Here is a 26,622-nt window from a genome sequence, read left to right on the forward strand (position 1 = left end):
GTGCAGCAGCAGCAGTAGCGGCAGCGTTACGAGCGACAGCGACGGCACACGCACGCACACGCACACACACACACACGCCGACCGGGTGCCGATTTCTCACAACCCTCCTATGACACTGCTGTCCGCACGCTCTGCGCGCCGCACGCGGGTGCGGTCTCGGAGGATACGCACCAGCGCGGCTGCGCTCCCTGAATTAAAATACCGCCAGGAGAGAGCGACATAGGGAAGCACAGACAAGGAGAGAGAGGGTGTGTGTGTGTGTGTGTGTGTGTGTGAGTGAGTGAGAGAGAGAGAGAGAAAGACTGCAGAACACACGGGGTCTGGATGAATAACCATGGCAACAGCAGCAGCAGCAGGAGAAGCGGCGGTATAAACATTGCGAGGCGCGCATTATACCCGCAAGCAGCAATTTACTGAGTGAAGTCTGGACCCGGACCCTCTGCGGATATTACACTTCATCACTGGTAAGGTGAGCCTCTTTGATTCTGCATCCTGCCACTGCTTCAGTGGGACGGGATTGTCTGCGTGTCCTCCGATCGGAGGAAGCGGCTTGTTGTTGTACATTAGAGCAGAGGAGGCTGCTGCTGTGGACCTCTGTCATCAAACGTGCCACTGCCGTGTGCGAGACGAGGACCTCTGTGTCAAGTTGACAAATCCAACGCAAACATGTTGATTGAATGAGCTTTTGAAAATCAAAATGCCTCTGAGCTCGACAGCCTCCGCCGGCGACGCGCGTGTCGGGCGCCGCTCGACGGCACAGCCCGCGCTGCCTCGGTATCAGCTTCTCCACAGGTGCTGGAATCCCGCGGCGCGTGGACGCCCGAGACCAACAGAGCAAACTCCCACTTCACAGTCTGACAGCGGGGCGGACAATGACAGAGGCACCGTGGGAAGCGGTGACTCCTGGGTAAACGGGGTCCAGGTAACAAGGCTGTACAGGTGCTAGTGGCGGATGGAGACGCTTGATCAACCAGGAAAAGTCCATGTTGATACTTCTCAGGCACCACAGAATGCTTTTTTTTGCCATTTCCGGGTTTTTGGCCTTTTTTGGCTGCATTTGTACATCGGTCATTAGAGAAGCTGGTACGTAGACAACGGATGCCGATCACGTTCCACCCAGACTCGTTCACCTTGATAACTCAGGCCTGTATTTTCCATTGTTCTTCAACAACAAAGGACCTCATACAGCCTCGTGGAGGGTTTTAGCAAAGGCCGGATTATAACATCACATGATTCCTGGGCTGACTCAGTGAATTACTCTAAGTAAACCCAATCAGTGCCAGCCCAGTTTCTCTCAAAAACATTCCTAGTCTCCTCTTGCTTGGAGGAGCTGCGGGACTCTGTGTTCTCTTGCAACCTGTCACTGTATTTGGTGATCTTTGTGTTCTGCAGAGGCAGATTTCCTAATGGAATACAGAATAAGAGTTGAGATCAGTCCCCGGGCCCTCGCGCTGTGCGCAGCACTTTCAAGCTGTGTCGCACTATCCCACGGATGCTAAAATGACACCTACTGTACAGTATGCCTACCCGGAAAATCTATGCATTCCACATTCAGTCGCTGTGACCGAAGTTAAGAGAAGCCGGTCAGCGTTCCCAGATGAGCTGACACCAGCAGAGGTGGAAGGAAGGGAAGGAGGGCGGCTTCAGGGCAGCTTCTCCTGAAGGTGTAGGAAAGAGCTGGAGCTGCAAACACCAGTCAACCAAGAAGCCCAGTGTGTATGTGTGTCTGTGTGTGTGTGTGTGTGTGTGTCCTGCATTAAATAGTAATCAGACAGCAGATGGCTGTTTTGTAACGATTAGTGTTTAATCATTTGCAGCGAGTGGAAAATCAGCAAGAGATAGTTGGAAAAAGTGCATAAACTGCAAGTTTAAAACCTAAGCTGCAGCGTTTAGCGCCACGGCCTGCAGCTCAGCCGTGGTACATGCAACAAAAGGCAGCTGATTAGGAGCAAAGAGAAAACAGAATACACGATTCAACATCGCGATTTTGGTTTGGAAGCTCATTTTGGTGCAATAACATCTGCTGCGTTGTGTAGTTGTATCCTGAGGCTGGTTCCAGTACGGCTACGTAGAAGAAAGCAACGAGTTAAAGATATATTCCTGTGCAGATTAATACTACACACACGTCTGGGGGAACATCTGCCGGCAGCTGTTCTCTTAAAAATACACCAGAAGAGTGTTTACTGTACAGTGCCACTAAGAACAAAGACAAGGCTGTAAAGAAATATCGTCATCTTTACCATCATATTCATACAGTATCTGTCATATACAGTATATGAATGTCATTATATCATATAATGACATTAAAAGTTATATTCACCATGGTTACCATCATGAAGTGACTGACAGCTGTGAGCCTTTGATGCTGTAAGTGTGGGTGTTGTGTTCTGTGTCTCATTAATTTGATTAACGTATTTTAATTGAAGTTTTAGCATCAAGATGATGTCGAAGATGATGATGATGATGATGATGATGATGATGATGATGATGATGATGATGCTGTAGTACATGTGTGCCTGACCTTCAGTATTTGCGTGCAGGGATTATTCTGAAAGGGTAAATGCATATTCCTTCCATCCAGCAGGACAGTGGCCAGCGAGCCGCCATTTAATCTTCGAGGCAGCAGGACTCGTACAGTAGCTGGAGCTGGAGCTTAACAGCTCAGTGAATTAGCGAAGCAGCGATACAGCTGTGGGAGCTTAATGAAGGCATCACACATGCATGAGAGCCACCGGCGTGCCTCGCTGTCCTGACTTACGGCGCAATGATAATAGCCGTCATCTTGTGGTCACGCTGACACGCGCGGCTTCTCTTTCCTTGGAAGCGCGCGTGAGTGAGACATGACACAGTTCAGCAGGAACAGTGTGTCACATCTCGTCTCTTCACATCCTGTCGAGGCGCTGCTCGGCCCCGGACCCGCGCTACATCAGAGCAGGTCACTGTTTGCGGACCATGGTTATGTTTTTTTTCTGCTTGGCAGATCTCAAACATTATTGACAATCTTGACTCGGGTCATTTCTGCTCGTACAAAGTGAATCCATCATATCATCATCATATTCCACGATCTTCCCCACTCGTGCCAGTGCAGAGCCCCAATGGCTGACACCACCCCCTTCCCCCCATTTGTCCACTGACATTTACAGCAGCACTTACATATGCTGTATGGCAAACAAGACATTACCTTAGATTGAAGACGTGACCTCTGACCTCCCCATAGCTGGACATCGAACCAGCATTGCCAAGCTCAGATTTATTTTGAAACCAGTCTTCTCTGGAAAACGGACTAAAATCTAAATCTTCCCTCCTGTAAAAACCTTATTCTGGTTATTCTTGTTATTCTGGTTCACTCAAGGTATTAAACAAATGGCCAGACATTGTTTTTTTAGTCTACACAAAATTACACACTACTGTAACACACACAAGAAAATCAAGAGGGTCTCTTCAAAAGGAAATATGTTTGTGTATTCCTACTGCCTCACATTAAGAGTTTCAATCTAAGCTCGTGTCATCATGATCTAGTAGGGGGTAGAATAAAGATTAAGGCAGGCGCTTTGAGGTCTGCTGCTAATGAAGACTACAAGTGAACCTGCACCCCTGGAAGATGTTTCACAGCAGTGCGGCCTTTGATGTCTTCCCATATCAGTTTTTACTACGCTCACTGAACGCCACACACACACACACACACACACACACACACACACACACACACACACACACACACACACACACACACACACACACACACGCCAGGATTATGTTTCACTGCATTCAGTGAGGGGTTATGTGATACACTTTACTGTAAACACCGTCAGCGTTTCGGCTCCTTTTGATTTGTGGCAGCTCAGGTTTACTGTGCGCAGCAGAGCCGAGTTTCCAGCTTTACTTCGCCTGTGGATTTAAAGTTGAGGAAGCAATGAGCTGTGAGCGTTCATTATGGATGTGAACTGGGAATTCAGGTGCAAATTACTATCTAACCAGTGTACGTATAGGCTGTGTGCTGTTGTCTTTATCTGCCATGTTGTGTTTACCTGCTGTCTTCTCTCCTGGCAGGTGATGAGTGACATCATATCATGTCTGAAGTACAGGGAACTCTGGAGTTTTCTGTCGAGCTGAACAAGTTTCACAATGTGGATCTCTTTCAAAGAGGGTGAGCAATAATTCATCTGCATGAATGTTCATGGGGATGAAGGATTCATTCATTTCAGGAAACTACTGCTGCTTTTTGTAACAGATCACTACAGGTGATATGTAAGTCATTGAGAGAATATAAAATTTATTTATGGACTGAATTAAACATAAGCAATATTCAGATTGGCTGCGTTACAAAGGAGCAAACAGAAATCACAACGAAAGCTGATGTTGGTACTCTACCTGTCACACAGTTTTCATAATAATACACTGTATTTATTATATGTACAGTAAACAGGTGTATTATTGTCACGAGAATGAGACACGTGCACGGTCCCGGAACTTGACAAATGCTCGTGTGGCAGCTTGTTCTTTGTTCATTCGCTAAATCCTCCCATGAGAGTGTTGTGCGTTAAGGCTCAAAGCCTTTTCCTCCTTTGTTCTTCTGAATGTCTTTGTGCTACATAATAAACCGCTCAGGAAAACATCTTCACTTAGATTCAGTTTGTTCCATGACAGGCTCTAATGTATACTTAATGTAAACTATTCCAAATTTGATAATCTTACAGAACTACCAGTAGTTGAATGGACAAGACATACTGTAGAAATAGAAGAAACGTCAATAAACGTGAATAAAAAGTCAAGCAGCTTTGTGCAGCTATAAATAGAAGCAGAGATTAAGTATGTAAACTATTAGGCTGCACAAATAAAGACATCAGACGATTCTATATCTACATTCTTATAGTTCCTTTATGACTGTATGACAGGAGCATGTTTACCCTGCTGTGCTGCACATGCAGGCAGATTAAAGCCTCTCATCTGACCTGCCTCCGACTCGCTCACACACCAGCTTTTTCAAAGACGATGTCCTCCACGAGGCAGACGAAAGCTTCATCATCGTAATCCCCTCAGCTCAGCGCCCTAATATGTTTTTTTTTTTTTTTTTTTTTTGTCAGTTGCTTCAGGCACAAGCGGGGTCCCGACGTGAGAGAACAGGATCATGGCGCAAAAAAAACAAAACAAAAGCGCTGCGGAATAAGAATAGTTTCGCCACCAGGACGTTCGCATCTGGTCTTGCTAAAATGTAATTGCTGGAATCAAATCTAATCCTCGCCCCAGACTGTGGGGCAGCATGCAGCTGCACACTTAAAGGCCCGGTTGTCTGCTGATTGCATTAAAAATACTGATTCAATCGGAATTAAAGGCAGCGGTGATAAGCTGCACTTTCACCTTCCGCTAATGGAGGCTGAGCCAGTGTTAGACTGCTTCACATACACATTAGCAATTCTTAAAAGTTAAAGCATTGATCACACGGATCCACATGCATGTAGCTCCTCTTTATTCTTTATCGACCTTCAAACAGCTTTTTAGCCATTCAGTGCTTTCCTGTGTCAAACCTCCGTCACTAACACTGATGTAATGACTGAGATGAATTCACAGGCGCTCTTCAGGATCTCTGATCTGTCCCTGGAGACCTGTGTGTGTGTGTGTGTGTGTGTGTGTGTGTGTGTGTGTGTGTGTGTGTGTGTGTGTGTGTGTGTGTGTGTGTGTGTGTGTGTGTGTGTGTGTGTGTGTCTGTTCAAGTCAAAGTGACCTCTTCAAGGACGTTTTCCGCCACAGCCCATGCCTGGATAAAGCATGTCAATAATAAGGCTGCTCTGTTGTCATATTACCTGCTGTCATATGAATCTGTAGAATTCTGGCATTCTGAAGTCTAAGAAGCCTTTAGTGTTATTTTCTGGTTCACAGGATGGTGTCAAGCACAATATGACAAGTCACATGTCGTTCAGGAAAAAAAACCTGCTTCGTTAGACCAGCGTGTGCACGTTACTTGCCACTTTTTCACCCTTTCTGACACATGAGTGATGATTTTGTTCTGTCCCTTAGGTTCTACCAGGTACGAGCAGGGTTGAAGGTCTCACCACGAGTGCCCCACAGGTTGATAGCAACAACGCAAGACAATGCAGGTAGGAGGAGATAACCTCACACACACGCACACACACACACGCACACACACACACACACACACACACACACACACACACACACACACACACACACACACACACACACACACACACACACAATTTCTTTGCATTTTTAATCAGTCCTTATAGATTGTTATAACAGACATTTGTAGTTTCAAACAACCTTTTTTTTAAAAACACCATTATCTACAGGCATCGTTAGACAATTGGTTGTATAGTAAAGTATGGTTTCTGAAATATAAGAAAGCCCTATTTAAATTAGAACACATGATTTTAATAACATTCAGTTGAATCCATGCGGCCACTGTCCCAGCTATCAGAGCTATGTATAGGACAATGGAAATGCTGTCTGGGAGGTTTATAGCTCAGCAATTTAGGACATTTGTCTGTCCTTGAATTAAAAAACTCACAGACGATATTAGTTCTAAAATTACAGTCCTCCAAGACCCAGTGAGATCAAGGCATTAACTTGTTTTGTATGTAAAACCAATTTCTGAAGCCTCAATGTCACATTCTTGATAAAGGTCTGGCTAATCTGTCCTGCGCTATCTGGAGATATTTGCATTTGTGATACCAAACTCTGCTGGATACCGAAGAAACAGTTCCTCTCATCGTATTGTATAGGTCTGGATTGAACAGGTTTCAAGCTGAAGATACAGTATTTGTGGAGAAAAACATTATATTGTCCATGTCTTACATACTGTATAAGGATATAATAAGGATTTAACAACCTTTAATTTGGAAATGCAATTATGTGCCAGTGTTTTCCGTCTGTAATGAATCTTGCCTTTGTCTTGCATTCGTTGTTATTCTTAGACTATCGTGCAGCATTTCTGAATCTACCCAAAGTGCTAACTCTGGATCCCTGGCATTGCAGGGAGCCGCTTCACTGGCAATACTGATTTGCAGTAATAGCAGCTATTTTTAGCCTGTCATGGCACCGTGTGTACTGTATGTGTGCGCATGGTGTAACCTCACTGAATGTGTGAGGACAGGGGGGCGTTTTGGACTGTGGGGACGTTTAGGGTGATTGATGTCGGGCTCGGTCCTGGGTAACGTTATGCCGAGCGCGCTGGTTTGAAACATGCAGCTTACTGCTACAGAATTAGTGTCAACCACGTGTCAACTGCAGTGTTCTCACAGTCGTAGCAAAACCAAAATGAGGGTGTGCGTTCTGCGTGTGACTGATTATGATGTGTCTCAGTCTGAGCTGTGATTCTGTGTGTTTCCTCCTGGAGCACGCAGACAGGAACGCCAGCCAGGAAGACCTTACCTCACCACTGATGGAAAGAATCCTGGAGCAGTCACAGTATTAATAGATTGCAATAAAAATGATAAAAATAGTCTCGCTCTTAGTCTATTTTTAGCTAAATTCTGGAAGGTGCAGACTCATGTGAGATCAGGTGAGAAGAAGCAGGCAGCGTACTGTACAGTGGCTTCGCTCCACGCTGCTTTGTGCCTAATAACTGCACATCATCCTAATACAAATACAGGCTAATGTGCTTCTGATGCTATAAATGAATGCACTTAGTCCAATTATTATTAGTTGTAGCCATGCATCTGTGAATACATGATTTTTATTTTATATTTTCTGCCAGAGACACCATTTAAAATGACAATTAATCATGATTGATATCACAGTAACCGCAACCATAGCGACAAGCCAACAAGTCCTCTACACAAATGTCCTTTTTATCCACAGTAGCTTCAATACCAGATCGATAGAAGCTGCTCCTTTGCTAGATAGAACTTCGTTCACCTGTGGGAAGGTCCCAGCTGCTTCCTTATGTCTGAGAGGTGAAACAGTTCATGGTAATGTTTACTTGTGTCTTTGAATGTCCTCCAGTGGTGAGTGGTACAGTACGTGTGCTGTTGCCATCAACTAGAATGCTGAATTTTAAACAATTCTGACAATCCTGTGATTCCTCGATTTTCTGTCTTGATGTTTTCTAGCCTTTGTGGAAGTGTAGCCAATGCTGATATTTAACTTATTTTTGCCTAACAAGGCCAAAAACAAAGCATGGTTAGCAAAGCTTAGCATTAATAGGTAGCTCTTTTTGTCTTTTTCCCGTCAGGGGTCACCACTGTGAGTGATTCGCATGCTTGTTAGCTTTAGCACCAGATGACCTTGCTGATGCAAATTGTCTGCACTCGGGACCTAGCTTAGAATTAATACTTCATTCAAAAAAAATCATAATAAGCCAACAAGCCTATTCAACAGTATTGAACTGTTTGTTGAAAATTTAAATGTGGTTTGTGCACCATGTCGATATCACAATTCTGCACACAGTTTACTGTATATACATATACATTCTGTTACCACTAGGAGCTGTGTTGGACTAAGCTCACTGTAGAAAAATACATTACAGTAAGGATCACATTTTAATTACAATGCTGCAGACCCCCCCCCCCCCCCTTGCAGTTCCTTCCACAAGGTCATGCATTAAGCCCGAGCACCTCACAGACTAGAAATGCAGCAGCCAGCGCACAAATACCCAGGATATAATCCCTTACCATGTTCTCTCTGGAAGTGCATGCTTGACATTTCAATTGTCCTTCAGACAAATGAATTGTGTGTGAAGGACCGTGACCAACACTCGACGAAAGCATTTAATGACTGTGATTCACTCACAGTAACATACAGCCGTGATTTCCAAGTCAGGACGTCAAGAGAGAGAGTTGGATGCTGTGCTCACACTAAGATGCTCCCTCACATTGATTTCATAATGTGAGGGAGCAGGTCGGCGTGGGGAGTTTTCCTGATACAGACTCACATGCAGCAGTTTGCAGGCAAGGAATTGAAAACGGTCTGAGTCCGTCTTTTTGTACTCTCTGGTAGCATAAATCATGAATTATTTATATATTTATTCCAATTATTTACATAAATTACATAAATAAAAAAATAAATACATAAATTTACAGCAGTGATTGAGAGCAAGGGAGTGGAGAGTTCAGCTTAGACACAGCCTGCGGCAAGAAGCGGACTCTGACTGACTGATTAAAAAAGTTTTTGTGTGGGGTGTGTGCGGTCAGCAGTGATACCGACAGCCCGTCTGAGTCTGGCCACCCGCTGCAGTCTGAGCCTGTCCTGCTTGGTGGCTGGCCCAAACCACACAGTGATGGAGGTGCAGAGGACAGACTGGATGATGGCCGTGTAGAAGATGGTGAGCAGCTCCTGGGGCAGGTTGAACTTCCTGAACTGTCTCAGAAAGTACAACCTCTACTGGACCTTTTTGCAGACAGGGTCTGTGTGGGGGCCCACTTCAGGTCCTATGAGATTGTGGGCACTGTGAACCCGAATGAGTCCACGGTAGACACTGTGTTGTTGTGGATGGTGAGGGAGTGCAGGCGGTTCTTCCTGAAGTCCACCGTCATCTCCACAATCTTGAGCATGTTGAGCTCTAGCTGATTCTGACTGGACCAGCTGCTCCACCTCCTGTCTGTATGCAGACTCATCACCGTCCTAGATGAGCCCCATGACGGTCATGACGTCTGCATACTGCAGGAGTTTCACAGACTGGTTCCCTGAGGTGCACTTGAAACCAGTCTGTGAGACTGAAGTCCACAAACAGGATCCTGACATACAGTATGTGCCAGGAAGATCCAGGTGATGCAGGATGTAGTGGAGTCCTAGATTTACAGCCTCATTTTTCCTGTAGGCAAACTGCAGGGGGTCTGTGAGATCCTTTAGATGCCTCAGCACCAGCCTCTCAAACGTCTTCATGACCACAGACACCAGGGCGACAGGTCTGTAGTCGTTGAGGCTGGTGATGGTGGACTTCTTAGGGAGGGGAACGATGGTGGACTGTCTGAAGACAGCTGCAGAGAGTTGAAGATCTGAGTGAAGTGACCCCAGCGGGTCAGCACAGACTCTGAGGGAGGTTGGGGAAACACTGTCAGGTCCCAGAGCCTTTCTGGTTTCCTGCCTTTGAAGGAGGCAACAGACATCTTCTTCACAGATCTTCAATGCCGGTAGGGGGTCTGATAACGATGGGGGGGGGGGTCCTGTAGTTGATGATTTGCTGCAGGCAGGATCGTTTGTCAATAAGCAGTTGTGCAGCTTCTCACTGTAGCTCTGTCTGTACATGGACCGGTCACCACCTCTGTACAGGTAGGCTTGTTCCTTGCCCTGGCTCAGACTCTGAGCTGAAAAGAAAAGTCTGAAAAGATAGTAATTAAACATTTTGACTAAATGTAAAGGATAATGTGTTCATATTTCACACAAGTAAATATACACATAGGTCGTTTAAAAAAACAAAGTATAAGTAATTGAAAATGACGCAACAGTATGATTAGGATAAATACATTATCTTAATGAAAATATGAAAATGAAATAACCCAAGACAAATCACACAACTGAGGAATTTCATTTCTATTGTTGAAGTTGACGGTCTGCTGTGAGCACATTTACGCACAGGCCAGAATCGTTCCAGTTGTTAAAGTTAACTGTTGTTGAAGGGATTTTCGAGGATGCTTTTCATGGTCGGGTTTACGGCCTGGATGCATTCAATGAAACGCACTCACATTTACTGCACTCACGTTCAGTTTAACTGTCTGAAGCATAGAATCAATCGAGTGAGTTGAAAATGATTGCATATTTGCCCTTTTCTTATGTATTATTATATTTATTATTAAATACTGTATGTATTCTTTTTAATTTAATTTGTTTTCAGTGTAATTTTTTAATGAAAACACACACACACACACACACACACACACACACACACACACACACACACACACACACACACACACACAGTGATGAGGTAATCCACCGTCTGAATCAAAGTGAACCACGAGGACACTCATCATAAATATGGAATCAGAGTCACATTTGTTTGGCCGAGAGGCAGCAGTGCTCGTGCTTCTTTTCATACGCAGCGCATCCCCACTGTCACGCAGCCACCGATTCTTTGACAGCCGCGCTCCCACACATCCGTCACCCTGGCTGCGGCTGCTTGATGCCGCGAGTAGTGACAGCATTACGAGGAGGAGGCCTGCGGAGAGAGGCAGAGTAGGAATGACACAGAAAAGAGCACGAGCTCAGCGGGACGTATCTGAGACCTCTCACGGCTCGCTGCTGGACGGCGGACCCCCCCCCCCCCCCCCCCCCCCCCCCCCCCCCCCCCCCCCCCCCCCCGGCAACTGGCCCTGCCAGGAAGAAAACACATTAACATGGGAGACGGTGAATGGGCTGGTTTCTCTACACAAAGCTTGATAAATAAACATACTAGTAAAATACAAAGTGTCAGAATTTGATTTAGACAGAGCCAAGGAAGCTGTTTCTCTGTGTTCAGTGGTGCAGGCATCATATTATTGTAGGGATCTTGATATGGTCCATGTGTCGTCCCTGAACGCCTCACGCGTCATAATCACATTTTATGTACAGTAGCTCATCCAACCATACTCACTCATGTCCCCTCAGCCATGGCTTCGTTTCTGGTTAAGCTTCAGAGGCACTGCTGTGTTTTAGTGATTAAATGTACAGTATATCGCTGGTCCCACTGTAGCATCGAGGTGATGCTCGTTCTGTGTTTGTGTCTCATATCAGGAGAAAGCAGCTTCAGCTCGGCCGCGGTCTACGGCGGCGCCGTGTTCAGCCGGATATTTCAGATTCTGTACAGAAACGAGGAGATTGTGGTGAATGACTGCATGGTCTTCAAAGTCCACCTGCTACTGGATGGAGAGAGGGTGAGTCATGCTTTTGACATTTTACGAGCACACGCGCACACACGCGCGCGCGCGCACGCACACACACACACACACACACACACACACAGGATAAAGTCACATAGCGTTTGCTGGCTTTTATCAGTAGCCAGGCCATAAAATGCATGATGGATAGTTTACCTATACAGACCCAACTAACCCAGATTACTCAGGCCCAACCAGCTTTGATCATAGTTTCCATAATTTATCCCACATGACTAAATACCTGACACCTGATGTTCAAAGATGTAGATGTGGAGATGAGGAGAGTGTAGCTTTAAGACACGTCCGCTGACAGCTCTCCCCACGGCTCGCTGCTCATTAACCTTCCTGAGGTTATCTGCTGTTCAGTCACAGATAGTTTGGACCAAAATAGCCCCTCATTTCCCCCGTGTACACTTGAATGTATGCTTGATCAATCACACCATCAACACTCGGGCTGAACTTCAAACATTCTCGTTGACAGCATCTTATGAGAGGAGAGGATGAACTGCACATTATATTCACTGTATAATGACGTGCCACGCCTCGGTCTTCAAAAGACTCCATCCCCCTTTGTTTTACCACTTGTTTCTGTGGCGGTGCTCTCTTTACTGGGGCACTCTGAACATGAGAGTAATTAAATTCTTTTCAGCCTACAATAGAGTAAAAGACACACTGTTTGTAGACACAGAAAGCATAATTCTTCATTAAAAACAACTTTGAAGTAACCAAATCAGCATTGCAAACACTAGTCACACCAGGTGAAAGCTGGCTGTTACTACTGTGTGTTATGTCCTCATCAGTCCCTTTGAAAAAAAAAAAAAAAATATATATATATATATACATATACTGTTTATATTTTGTTATTTTATAAGCATGTTTCACAGGCTTCACCCTTCATTTGCAGGTGGAGGAAGCCATGAGTGAGGTGGACTTTCAGCTGAAGCTAGACCTTCATTTCACTGACAACGAGCAACAGTAAGTTAAGCACTTTATAGAAATGCATGTGTGCTTTGGTTAATTGGAGACTATATACAGTATGTGGAGCCCTTTAATGACTAGCGTTGGGCCAAATCGTTTGAGAGTCTGAATGACAGTAGAGTATTTATTAAGTCTGTGTCATTATTTCAGTCAAGATGATTCACACACGTGGCTTCTTTGCTAGAAGGACATTATAAAGTTACATTCTGAGACATCTTTTAATAAGTCTGGGAGAAGGCATCGCCGTTTACTATCAAGCTGTATAATCTCCAATCTTAGATCATTTGGAGACATTTCGGCACATTATGTCCTGACTTTCATAAACGTGTCATTTGTGTAGTGGAACTTGACTCTCCTCCCTTTTCCCTAGGTTGGCAGAGATAGCGACCGTCCCGCTGATCAGCAGTCGCACCCTCAACCTCCACTTCCACCCGAGAAGAGGCCTCCACCACCATGTCCCGGTCATGTTCGACTACTTCCACCTGTCCGTCATTTCTGTCTCCATCCACGCCTCACTGGTTGCCTTACATCAGCCGCTAATCAGGTAATACGCTTCCCAGTATGTTACTGTGAATATGGGCCTATACTGTAAAAAGGACCATGTAACTGTATCTGCATGAATGTTTTCCTCCAGGTGTCTATATTGGCATTCACAGAAAAGAGAGGGTCGATTAGCCACTGTGAGAGATAAATCTAAACACTCATCTGATGAATTCAGCTGTCAATATCATAAACCAAGTCCTCAGCCATGCATTATATAGATTACTGCAGCACTTTATTCATTTGGAAGAGAAGCAGCTGCCATCTCTCTCTCTCTCTCACACACACACACCCTGTGCGGTTCCTCCCCGTTTCCTCCGCAGCTTTGCGCGGACAGGGAAGGGCTCCTGGCTGGGGAAGGGTTCTCCAGAGAGCGCGGGCGACCCGTCTGCCATGTCCGTGGAGAACCTCGTGTTCGGCGCCGGCTACTGCAAGCCCGTCATCTCCGAGGTATGTTAACCTTTAGCTGCTCGGCGGCAGTCAAACAGAACCTTTACAGGAAGTCAGACCCGTTTGGTTTCACAGAGCTGAAAGCGGCTCAGCGTAATCAGGGCTCTGTCCCCGTTTAGCTGGTCGTCACGGGCGACTAAATGCCAAGCTGTGATGTAAACATGATCTGGGGTTGAGGCCCATGGATTTGGACATGATTTGTTTTGGCTTGTCCTGAAGAAGCAACATGGATTCGCTTCGGTCTGGACTGCTGCATCCCAAATTTGGTTTGTTGGATCTCAGTCTTGGTTTCAGAGTCTTGGAAGCTTAAAGACCAGAGGTCAGTGAAGAGATTATTACTGTGCTGCACAGTGACTCATAACAACCGATTTCCCACCTGCCCGGGCGCAAACACTCCTCCTCTCCTGCCTCTGTGCACTAAAGATACTCAGTGAATTACACGAGGACAGCTTTAAAATGATTATTACAGTAGGAAGCTTATATTCTATAGAAACATGAAGTTACTTTGTTAAAGTTACTTATTTAATGCAGATTAACAAAGAAACAATGTATTTTCAGACAAACTCACAAAAGTAGGTAAATAAGAAACTGTACGTAAAGAGTTTTGACTAAATTAAACTTTATTAAACTTAAATAAACACAGAAGTTGATTTTTGTGCTACAGTACTTTAAAGCACGCGTTTAATGACAGGCATCTGTCAGGTCTCTGCGGACGTCACGGTCTACGCTGTAAATCTTAACGAGTGCCCCCGATCGCCCCCCAAACCCCCCCCCCCCCTTGCTCGTGGTTTTTACTCCCACTCCTGGCCGGGCACTTTAATAAGCTCAGGCAGGGGGGTTTCGTTTGATCGCAGTAATGAGTTCTGCTCTCAAACGCCACGTACCACATAGCTGCAGGTGAGATCTGCACACAATGCCCACTTCTCCTTAACCTGCATTATTGAAGAAGTCCTACAATAAGCGCTGTGCTGCTGCTGTGTTTCTAGAAGCTAAATGTTTACTTCTCATCATGTCATATCAGCTGTTCCATAAACTGTAGATGAAGCCTTAGATTCTTGTAAAGGTCAAAGGTCATTGTAGGGATCCACGGCAGCAAGTTTTGCCACATGCATGTTCATGTGCGTTTTTCTAAAGGGGTCATTTCTCTGAGAGGTAACCACTGAACTGCACAGCGGCTGACATTTCCCCTGCACCTCCTTCTCTGCAGGGAAGCTTCTACGTGCCAAGTGAAAACTGCCTGCAGAGAGCTCACACGCTGCACCGAAGGCTCTGTCGCCTCCTGCTGGTGGCACACGGGGGCCTGCACGCCTACTACAGCGCGCTGTTGAAGGAGATCCCACAGCTCCAGCAAACGCCCCTGGACTCAGGTGAGCGCACATGGATATACGGTATACAGTAACCTTCACAGCTGTATTCATTTTGTACTTTTGCAAATGTTGATTTTGCAGAAAAAAAATGTTGAATATACATTTTCATAACAATATTGAATTATTATATAAAATAATTTGAGCTGTCCTGTTTATTCTTTGCACCATAGAGCTGCTGCCTGTAGAAGAAACACTTAACCAGCTGGCAATAGAGTTACAGGTAAACGACCCTACTGTACAGTAGGTTCCTAGTTGGATGCTGGTGAAATAAACCTATATGTATTTGTTCAAGTAAATTCATGCCATTATAATAATAGCTAATAATAAAACTGTGTGTAAAAATTATGATGATACTGTATATCATAAACTATCATATTATGATTAGGATAAGTGAGTTTGGTCAAATATGAATATCTACTTTAGAGTTTGTATACTACGAATTATGGGAGATGTATATGAGTTGTTTTTTTGTTCCCTCAGGTGCAGGAAGGCCACGAGAAGGTAGCAGACCAGATCAGCAGGGACGTGAGCCAACTCTGCTCCCAGCTGGCTGCTCTGTGGAGCTGCTTCCTGAAGGCCGCCGTGCTCAACCCCCACATCCTCTCTTATCTGGCCCAGGAGCACCACACGCTCAGGGTGAGGGAGCCGCACGCCGCCACAGCCCGGCTCATGCAACGTCCAAGCGTCACCGGCCGCCGCATGTTTCCCAAGCAGCGTCTTACATCAGAGCGGGATGACGATGTGCACTGACATGTTTAAATTTAGCCGTTTCTACCCTCGGCACCCACACCGAAATATAAAAATACTGCAGACAAATCAAAACGGTTTCATAAGAACTGACATCTGGTCTGGAAGCAGCTCCTTAAGGCATGTGGTGACTCATTTAGTTAAAGCTTTCAGTGACAGTTGAATAGAATTCGCACACATCAAGACAAATAATCATTCAAAGCAGACATATTGAGAAAAGACGACATTTTAAGCGGTTGGAATCTCTCTGCATGAAAATTTATTTATTGCATACATTTTTTACTAATTTAAGACAACTCTAAAGCGGATGTCTGTAAATTATAAAAGTATAAATTGTGGTCATAGGGTTTACATATGATTATAAAACCATTCAAGCATTACAATCAAGTCCTTTACACTATAAAATTACTGTACACAGGAAACAATGTTGGGAATCAGTCTTATCAGTTAGTTGAGATAAATTATTGGAATATAAAGCACCAGCTATGTCATATAAATGACAGGAAGCCTTCGCTACGTTTGACCATTATTTTATTATTAAGGTATTAAATTATGTATAAAATAATATATTCAATACACACACCATCTCAGAAGCTCTACAGATTTTTGTTCCCTGGCCCTGAATTTAGGTCCTCTGCTTATGTTGGAAACTAAACTCCCACATATCTGACCAGGCTAATAAATTTCATAAAAAAAAAAAAATCAAGCGCACAAGGTAATACCTGATGTGCAAGACTCATATTTACATTATAACGGGCAGCAGGTGTAGTGTCAGTGTGTGATGTACTGTTTGTACCCACGATTAAGCATGTCGACTTCAACACCACAGACGCTGCTTCCTGTTTGTCCTCTGATGTACTGACTTCAAATCAGCAGCCGTTTCAGCTCTGCTCCGCAGTCTTTTAATATTAGCTGCAGAGCCGCGCTCCTTTCAGCTCAGACGCCAGCCGAGCGGGCAAATATCATTTCCGATGCCGTTTTTATCTAATCTCTGGGCCTTTTAATATTTATATCTCCTTCACAGTGGAGTAGCTCTCAAGGCACTGTCACAAGGCGCTGTGTCGTCTCAGTTGTCGGATAAATAATGAGCAGGTTTGCTTTGGTATTATATTACCTCCAGGGGATGCTATCATGCCTCCACCCACCAGCGGAGTCAGGTTTTCAATTAACACTTATTCTGTAATTATCGCTGGGTGAAAATACACCAGAAAGAGTGTTCCTGGTGATTTGCCCGTCACAGTGAGCGACTTGAGATGATACGTTTCTAATTGGAGCCGTGGAAGGTTTCGGTTTGGGCTTGTTTCCCTGGTTGCAATTTGCGATTGCAATCTTTCTTGAATGCTTGACTGGTTACGCTGGCTGCTATTATCATCCTATGTGTTAATTCAATTAAAGGTGAAAATAGTTTTTTTTTTGTTGTTGTTTCTGGAAATACCAGGTCAGGAGGTTCTCCGAGGGATATTTCTTCACCGAACACCCCAAAGAGATATGTCTGACGTTTCAAGAGGAGCTGTAAGTATCACTTTCCATTTCAAGGATGGATGCTGTGAATTGTATTGATGGGTATTACTGTCCTGACTCAGAATCAACAGACACGGCCAGGTGGCTGCCGAGGTGCGGAGCTCAGACTACCTGACCAAGATGCCTCCTTTACCTGTTGAGTGCCTCGACATTGATGGAGACTGGAACAGCCTGCCCATTATCCTCGAGGACAGATATGTGGACTCTTCCCAGTCAGGTAATTAGAAGGCGGCTGAAAACCATATAGCTTTTATACTGTATGTAATACATCCATAGAACAGCTGTTTCACTGTCCTTCCAGAGTGGCTTTCACATGTGCCAGCGCTTGCAGCCACGGGCGAGCAGGCGAACCCAGATTCTGCCGTGACCGCAACCAATAGGATTCTGACCAACAACCAGGGAGCCCAATCACCAGCAATGCCCCAGAATCCTTCGGTCATTGACGACTGCATGGACCTGCCCACATATGTCTCTCTGATAGCAGAGCAAAGTAAGACCCACGCTACCATCAGCGGTACCCAGAGCCCAGTTCCTCCGGGGGGCAGCCACGCACTTCTTCAAGCAGATACGGAAAACACGAAGGAGGGGAATCCAGAACAAGCCCAGGAAGAGAGGAGTTCAGCTTGTGACGCAGAAACAGGTTTCTCTTCAACCAACGCTTCTGTTATTGACTCGAATAGGAGCAGTGATGTGTCTCCTGCTCCTTGTGTAAGAGACAATATTAAACAATGCGATGCCACGAATGATGCAAGAGAGAGTCATGACAACGAAGAAGAGTCTGACGTTGCAATGCCGCTAAGCCGCTCCATGGATGACGAGAGCGATGATGCTCCTCCAAACCATCTAGTGTCTGCCTATGCACATCCAGCCTTACCTTCCTTTCCCGGTGACCTCAGAAAAGACATGGCTCACCGCGGAGGCCTGGCCGGCTCCAAGATCATGAAGCGCTCATCCTCGGTAATCTCCGATTCGGGCATCGAGAGCGAGCCCAGCTCAGTCACGTGGCCCCTGGAGTCGGCCGTGCGAGGCCGACCCCCTCTGGACTTCTCCAGCGAGCGGGAGATCCCACAGCAGATCGTGTGTCACCGACCGGTTCACCGCAGCTCCCTGGAGGGCCTGCGGATGGAGAGCAATGGAAGCCTTCCGAGTGGAGGCATCCAGGCTTCGCTGACCTCTATTAGCTCCCTGCCCTACGAGGAGGACCAGCAGCAGAGGCAGCTCAGCAAGCTCACCAAGTCAGTGTCTGCGCCGCAAATAAGCAGTCCAGAGGACACCGAGGACGATCACGTGCTGCTCGTTCAGGACGCAGATGCTAAGAGTCTAATTCAAGACCTGGAAGTGTCAGGTAAAATCGACCGCTCCTCCGTGAACAGCAACTTGGATTCAGAGCAATCAGAGTCGTCGCTACCAGACACGAGTTCAATGGCAGACCCCGGCTCTGAAAAGCCAACCCCTGCACTGTACCTGTCAGACACGCACAGAGCCAAGATGGAGTTAAGTGGTGTGTCTGAAGTGTTGCTTTTACAAGACTTTGTAGAAACCGCTCATGCGAAGCAAAGCGCTGTTATTGGCAGCCAGGGGGAGAATCCAAACCATCAAACACACGTCGCTGGAGTAAGTGCGTCAGTTGAGGATGTGCACCTTGTTGAGTCTGAAGCCTGTGGCTGTGGAAACAAACCATGTGTGCATGAAGGTGTTGGTGATGAGGTCAGAGCTGCCATTGGGGATGGATTCCAGCCTCAAGTCACTAGTGTTGAAGACCAACAGATTGTGGAACCCTCCCAAACGGAGCTTCAGCCCTCAGACTGTACAGCCAACCCCAACACACCAAGACCCAGTGACCTCACAGGGCTGACAGGCAGTGACATCACATCCCCCTCTGACCCCAGTGGTGAGAAAGAGCTTCTAGACGGTCAGACCAAGCCTTCGAGGATCCCCAACGTCGGCCTCGCCTTCATGAATAAGAAGATGGTGGAGGTGGTGAACATGTCGGTGTCCTGCGCCCCGACCTGTCTGCCGTTTTCCTCCGCTCTGAGAGATTCCCCGTCCATCGGTGGGATGTCGGCTCGCCAGGCCGCCTCACCCATTACCCATCAACCCCTGGGCTCGTTTGGTATCATCTCCTCGTCGTCACTCAATCCACTCAACATGGACGACGAGACCAATGAACGAATGCTCAAGTAAGTCTGCGTTTCATCAAAGCACTACAGTAAGAAAAAAAAATCTATATATAAAATATCCAAAAATAGAGATGTGTGGGTTCTTGGTAAAAATTCATTGGAAAGCAAGAAACACACATTAGCCTGTTCTCCCAAAGGCTTAAAGGCTAAAGGCCCATTTATGTGAGAAATGTAAGAAAACAATTACACAAATTTGTTTTAAAATGTAAGTTTTAATGAGCTGATGCAGTAGCTGGCAGTCACTCATGCTTTGAAAAGCCCACAGTATCATAACAAAATGAAGCGAGGGCAAATTTGTAGCGGGGAAGTCGGGACGAGGTGAAATGCCTCCTGAGTATATTAAATCACATCAAAGAGTGTGCAGACAAATCCATCACGATTAACTGGAAGTACAGGAGCTGCAGTCGGATTTGTTTTGACTCCTCCGAGGCTCAAATGTGTAACCTGGCGGGATGACAAGGCGGTGGAACTTCCAAGAGCTACTTTAGAGTTTATGAGATTTTGTTCATAAGCCTGATATGCAGAAGAGTGAGTCACCTGTTAGAGACAGACACTCACTGTTAGACAACTCACTTTTCTCATGTCGCTACCTTCTTTTCTAGCTTCTTCAAAGCTAAAGGGGAACTATTTAAGGAGCTGAACTTCCAGGCCAGCTTGTACAGTGACCTTTCTCTGCTGGCGTCAGACCTGCCCTACTTCCCCCCCGAGGCGGACGACGAGGAGTTCGAAGACGGCATACACCTCGTGGTGTGCGTCCACGGGCTCGACGGTGAGTGTGCCGATACCATGAATAACATTAAGAACAGTCGTATTCTAGGAATTTATTCCAGTGTGAGCTGAGCTAGAGAGTGAATTTTCCTCTCGACTTCCAGGAAACAGCGCAGATCTGCGGCTGGTGAAGACCTTCATTGAGTTGGGACTACCAGGGTCCAGGCTCGACTTCCTCATGTCTGAGAGAAACCAGGTGCGTTTGTAGAGGAAGTAAAGTGACAGATATTGACAAATTATTTTAAGGGATGTAGAAAGTGCTGACGGTTGCTCTTTTCTCCCTGCAGAGTGACACTTTTGCAGATTTCGACTCCATGACTGACAGGTTGCTGGATGAGATCATCCAGCACATCCAGCTGTACAATCTCACCATAGGGAGAATCAGGTCAGTGACTCCATCTGATAGTATTCAACATGTATATTATTGAAAATGGGCTGAATTGAAGCCAGTCTGAACAGGAGGGATGTCAGGTTTGGTCAGTAGGTGGCAGTAGAGGCTGCATCTTTGTGCCTACACCCCCCATGAATATCAGGAATCTGTTTCATAATAATATATGGACTGCACTCGCTCAAAATGGATAAGTGACACAAAATGGATTAAAAGCTCTTATCATACGGTGCCAATATGCTTCTGACTTTCATTTGATAGACTGCGCTCCTTTGCGGAACCGTGTTGCCTAGTTCCCAACAAATTAAGCTATTTATCTTCCCACTTAATTGCTCTCAATATGCCAATTTAGGCTTTTTTTTGCAAGTTTCCTAGCCGAAGTTTGTTCACTTTTTTGTGGTGTTCTCTAGAGAGCAAGTATCAAAGACAAAAGCAATGGACTGCCACAACAGCATCTGGTTCTTTCCCCATTACCTCTATATTTAGTTTGGCGGGAGACAGATGAGAGCGAACAGACATGCCGATGAGGGATTTTGGGTGGTAATTAAACTAAGTGACAGACATAGCTTCATGAATCTAATATTTCCCACTGCTGGAAAGATGTTATGATATGTCCTCCATGTTAGCGTCATTAACTTGTCATTGCCTTTGAGAATGTTTAATGATTTAACAAGTTAATTTTCTGTAATTGCTACATAGAGATTCAGTCTAGAAGCATCACCGAATAGCATTCGCTGGAACCGATCTGTCCTCGGAGCAGACTCTATAATAAGACAATGTACGGTGTCAGAGGTCAGGAGCGTTGGAGGCGCTGCTTTTTCCAGCCGCCCACTCAAGTTTGCAAGTTTATTCCTCTGAAAACTGTTTGTCTTGGGCCGACAGCTTCATCGGCCACTCCCTGGGGAACGTCATCATCCGCTCGGTGCTGACGAGGCCCCGGTTCCGCTGCTATCTGCCCAGGCTGCACACCTTCCTCTCGCTGTCGGGCCCACACTTGGGAACGCTGTACAACAACAGCGCTCTGGTCAGCACAGGTGAGGCCATCGCTCAGCGCACTACGAGACGCGTTGTGTTTAAGATGCAACGCAGCGCTGTGCTATCGAAGTTCTGTGCTCCTCAGCGGCATCCAGTCTTATGTCTGAGAACGCCACCCGAACGGTTCTGTTTCTGTGCTTGCTGTTCAGAAAGCAGGAGGACTGACAGTGTGTGTGTGCGTGTGTGTGTGTGTGTGTGTGTGTGTGTGTGTGTGTGTGTGTGTGTGTGTGTGTGTGTGTGCGTGTTGTCCAGGTCTGTGGTTAATGCAGAAGCTGAAGAAGTCGGGATCTCTGCTGCAGCTCACCTTCAGAGATCACGTTGATCCACGGAAAACATTCCTCTATTTGCTAAGCCAGAAACCAGGTACTGTAGCACATGAAAGCAGCCCAATCCGAACGACACACTGTATTGACTGCCTCGCTTAACAGACTATTACTTGAAAGGCAGCATATTCAAATATTCATGAAAACGTTGCCGCCTTGTCTTTCTTTCTTTCTTTTTTTTTTTTTTTGTCAAATTTGTACATGTCAGCTCGCTAACACTCAAACCCCAGCCAGCGAGCTGTGAGAGGCCTTCCCCACTGTGTGAGTGGAACAAAGCAGTCGTTTGTCACACGGGCTTGAAGAAGATAAGCCTGAAAATGCCTTTTTTCCCCCTCCAGAGCTGTGGCAGGCTGACAAAATGATCCAAACCCTGTCATTGGAAACCCACCAGTGCACTCTCTTAAAAGCTCCCTGACAGGAGACCAGAGAAGAAAAAACAGCTTTATCGTATCAAGCCTGTCATTTTACTTTGTGATTGCACTTTGTGTTTTACAACCAATTCACTGCTTTCCTCTGTCTTGCCCCCCCACACTGTTTTGTCTCTCTCTTAAACACACACACACACAAACACACACACACACACACACACACACACACACACACACACACACACACACGGATCCACTGCTGCTGTATCACCCGTGCCTTTGTTTTGTGTCGTCTCAGGACTCCAGTTCTTCAAGAACGTGGTGTTGGTGGCGTCTCCACAGGACCGCTATGTTCCTTTCCACTCTGCCAGGATAGAGATGTGCAAAACCGCCCTCAGAGACAGAACCACAGGTCTGAAGTCACACGGCTCAGTTCCCCTTCTAGGCACTTTTAATATTTACAATATGTTTTCAGTTCAGCTTGTTTCCACTGACTGCACGCCTTGGTTGTTTAAAAAGCTTTAAAACACCTTTTATTGATCAATACACAGCACACAGTTCATGAGGCTGCAGCATTAGTGGCCACACCAACATTTATTATAACCGACCAGCATCATTTGAGCCATCTAATAAATTTAAACCCTAGTTATAAAGCACTACACAAAGAATGAGTTGTGGTTTTATAGGTCAGACAACGGCCTGTCTGGAATTTGACCCATAAAAGTGAATATGTCTAGATAATTAGCGCAGAACCACAGACCAGTTCATCTAACCTGACACATATTTAATATATTAACTGTCTCTGTACTGTACATTTCCATAAAAAAAGGTGCATAGAGCATTTTTTACATGTTAGTACTCACTAACATGTCCTCCCTGCTCTGAAGGACCCGTGTACACCGAGATGATCAACAACCTCCTGCAGCCGCTCGTGGAGGCCAAGGAGTGCTGCCTCATTCGCCAGAACGTGTTCCACGCGTTGCCCAACACGGCCAACACCCTGATCGGCCGCGCCGCTCACATCGCCGTCTTGGACTCGGAGCTTTTCCTGGAGAAGTTCTTCCTCGTGGCCGGACTGGACTACTTTAAGTAAAGGTGCTGAGTGCCGTGAGCCCGCGGCGACGGGACCCACTGCTCGTCCTCACCCGCACCTTGTACAGAACAGCATCTGTGAGACATGAGCCCGGGAGGCGAGACTTAGCTTTATGGCAGGTTATGAGCGTTAGTGGATCACTGCATTGATACGGCTCTGGGTCTGACGTGTAGCTGTGCAAAACAATACAAAACATCTGACACCTTGAACGTCACTGACTGCTGGCCTTATGAATAACCCTTTCAGTCAGAACACTAACTGATGCTATTTGTGGTATGAAGCATTTAACTACTTCCCTTTAGTGCTGGGTTGGAGCCTTGATCGAATTCTGAAGGATTCCACTGATGATAGTCATACTGTACAGCATCCTTAAAACCGAGGCAATATATGCGCAGCATTTATCCCCTTGATTGTACATGAAGTATTTTGTTGTACAAAACGCTGTTTCTTTATACAGAAATGAATATATTGTTTAAAATGATTTATTTTTATCTGCTTATGTATCTACAGTGTGAGTAATCCATCTAAATGTGAAATTTAATGTGTTGGAATCATAGAAACCATCAAACGATATTTATTTGAATTAGACAGTGCAAAGCAGGTGGAAGTCTAGAATTCTGTGTAATATAAATATTGGTTAATGCCCCTATCGGTCTGTCTGATCACTAGTTATTCATTATTAGTCTACACCATGATAAGCTGCCTCTGTCAAGGTCTCTCCACATGCCCTCGGCATGTAGTTCATAGCTTGCGGAGCTCCCATCTGAATGTAGCTTTCACCACAGTTGCGGAATCAATCTGTCAATCAACAAATTAAAGTTAGGTGGGACTCAATCCTATGGACAGTCACGGCTGATGATGGTTACGCTGTAACTCTGTTAGTCAGACTGTTACTGTATTTTAACCTTTTCCTGTTTGCGCTGCTTTGCTTATACGCTGCATATATTTTGCACAGCGTCCAAAACCCAATGAATAAATTACCCCAAATAATTTATAGTAGTTAGAAAAGGGTCTGTAACATGTCACCCCACAAACAAAAATAAATGGAATGATGATGGAGGTGATGCTAGGTTACCAGGTAGTTTGCTGGACGTGCTAACAGTGGTAGCTTATATTAGAGCATTAGAACATGCAATTTAAATCCAGAAAGTGCTTAATTACATCATGAAGAGCATACATTCACAGGGTTAAAAGACATGATCACATAAAACTGGATGTCCTAAAGCACTCTGAAATTCACAATTTCTCCACAAATGCCATAAAATCAGGTTGTCGTCGCTTTTGTTTGGTAGGAAAGTGGACGATTTAGCAAAAATGCGAACCTACTGCCAAAACTGTCCCTCACACTACTGTCATTTTGTGGAAACCTTGTTAAATATGGTGCATTGTGACGGCGGGGAAGCGCCATCGTAGCAGGTGCACAGGTTCTTTTGTTTTGTTTTCTGAACAACCTTATGATACATTCAAGTGCAACCCAAGGGGTGGGATTTTCCAGCATACGTGTGAGGACTGTGAAACCAAATATAGTTTACATTGGGACATCACAGAACTGTTATGACAACAGATGTGCATCTGTTGCATATGTAGTGACATGTGTACAGACAGTTTGATGGCAAGTGCACTTTACTGACAACCTTGAATCCTCCGCTAGCTTTATATAACGCATACAGCTACTTTTTCATGTTATAGTTCATACATGTGTTTGTTATGTAGACACGAAGGCCCTGACCTCAGCTGTCCCCCTCATCCATTGAAGCGCTGTATCGCCTCTGACCTTGCAAAGTGCTCTTTTCCTGCGTGAGAGCTCAGGTGAGCGCAGCGTTGCCGCGGGCGACTCCAAACGAACTTGGTCCTTTAGGAGGCAGAGATCGTTCTCCAAAAGCCGCCAATCGGTGCCGGCCGAGCGACCTGTAGTAGCTGTCATGCATCATGCATCGCCTCTCAATCCTCCCCCCCAACACACACACACAGGAACATATGCTGTATATGGATGAGGTGTTATCTGTTCGTCTTTCGCCGCGGTGTGTTCAGGACCGCCTGTTCATCCGAAAGGGTCAGCGTGAATCGATGGAGGGGAGAGGAGCGTGTGCGATTGGTAGTTCTCGCTGCTTCACTGAAGGTCAGAAACAGTTGTAGGCGATAAATGGTTGTAAATGTGTCACCTGTACTGTTGATGTCGTGTCGCGTCAGGAAGAAAAATAGGTTTTACTTACATTAGAGTGAACTCCACTCATGTGAAACAATAGAAACATATCTTTGTATACATTAATATGATGTCATACCTGTGAGTGAATTTCCAAGTGATGCACCCTGTAGATCCTTGCAAGTGCTGTCAAAAGTAGCTGACTTGAACCTTTTTGTATTTGATTGCCCTTTACTGTGCAGTTTGTGTGTGTGTGTGTGTGTGTGTGTGTGTGTGTGTGTGTGTGTGTGTGTGTGTGTGTGTGTGTGTGTGTGTGTGTGTGTCCACGGTTACATCGGAGTGGGGCCCAAAATCCTTTTTCTACCAATGTGGGGCCCTTTGGCTGGGCTTAGAGCAAAGGTTAGACGTCTGCCTTTATTTGTGATGGTTAGGGTGAGGAACTAGGCATTACAGTATGTCAATGGAGGGGCCCCACTTTTATAGCACCGCAAGGCTGTGTTTGTGTGTGTGTGTGTGTGTGTGTGTGTGTGTGTGTGTGTGTGTGTGTGTGTGTGTGTGTGTGTGTGTGTGTGTGTGTGCGTGTGCGTGCGTGTGTGTCTGGAGGGTGGATGATTGCTTGTAAAAGCATATGTGTAATCATTGTCTTTTTATCCCTTGTGTGTGTGAACTGAGTGTAAAGTCTGAGGAACGTATCGATTTCATTCATGAATGTAAAGTACTACTTCATCTGTGCCAATACTACTATAGTATTTTTCTATGTTGCTGACAGTATTGTATGTTCTCCTTAGTAGCTTGTGTTCTATGTAAAAATATAAATACAAATATATAGAAATATATATGTATATATACATAGTATAGTATTATTATAACATATACGAAGCTACAATAAAAATGTTCCTTTTGCATAATTA

General features: G+C 45.4%; 1 protein-coding gene across 6 annotated transcripts; it reads left to right on the top strand.

The window, feature by feature from the left end:
- Window positions 1–26,622, top strand: fam135b (family with sequence similarity 135 member B). 6 transcript variants are annotated; one of them, XM_055512863.1, is made up of 20 exons: window positions 1–464; window positions 4,051–4,147; window positions 6,016–6,095; window positions 11,668–11,807; window positions 12,715–12,785; window positions 13,159–13,332; window positions 13,652–13,778; window positions 14,986–15,145; window positions 15,316–15,365; window positions 15,626–15,781; window positions 17,331–17,404; window positions 17,476–17,630; window positions 17,715–19,593; window positions 20,196–20,362; window positions 20,466–20,557; window positions 20,649–20,746; window positions 21,632–21,783; window positions 22,037–22,147; window positions 22,316–22,368; window positions 22,446–22,716. In XM_055512863.1, the coding sequence occupies exons 2-19, from the start codon at window positions 4,071–4,073 to the stop codon at window positions 22,321–22,323; spliced, it is 3,771 nt and encodes a 1,256-aa protein (XP_055368838.1). In that variant the 5' UTR covers window positions 1–464; window positions 4,051–4,070; the 3' UTR covers window positions 22,324–22,368; window positions 22,446–22,716. The 6 variants fall into 6 exon arrangements, with proteins under 6 accessions (XP_055368838.1, XP_055368837.1, XP_029022662.1 ...); XM_029166829.3 differs by lacking the exons at window positions 22,316–22,368; window positions 22,446–22,716 and adding exons at window positions 22,774–22,887; window positions 23,363–26,622 and having other exon boundaries at window positions 3–469; XM_029166830.3 differs by lacking the exons at window positions 22,316–22,368; window positions 22,446–22,716 and adding exons at window positions 22,774–22,887; window positions 23,363–26,622 and having other exon boundaries at window positions 3–464.

This window comes from Betta splendens, chromosome 11 (genome assembly GCF_900634795.4).
Source record: "Betta splendens chromosome 11, fBetSpl5.4, whole genome shotgun sequence".
In the NCBI taxonomy this organism is placed as follows: Eukaryota; Metazoa; Chordata; class Actinopteri; order Anabantiformes; family Osphronemidae; genus Betta; species Betta splendens.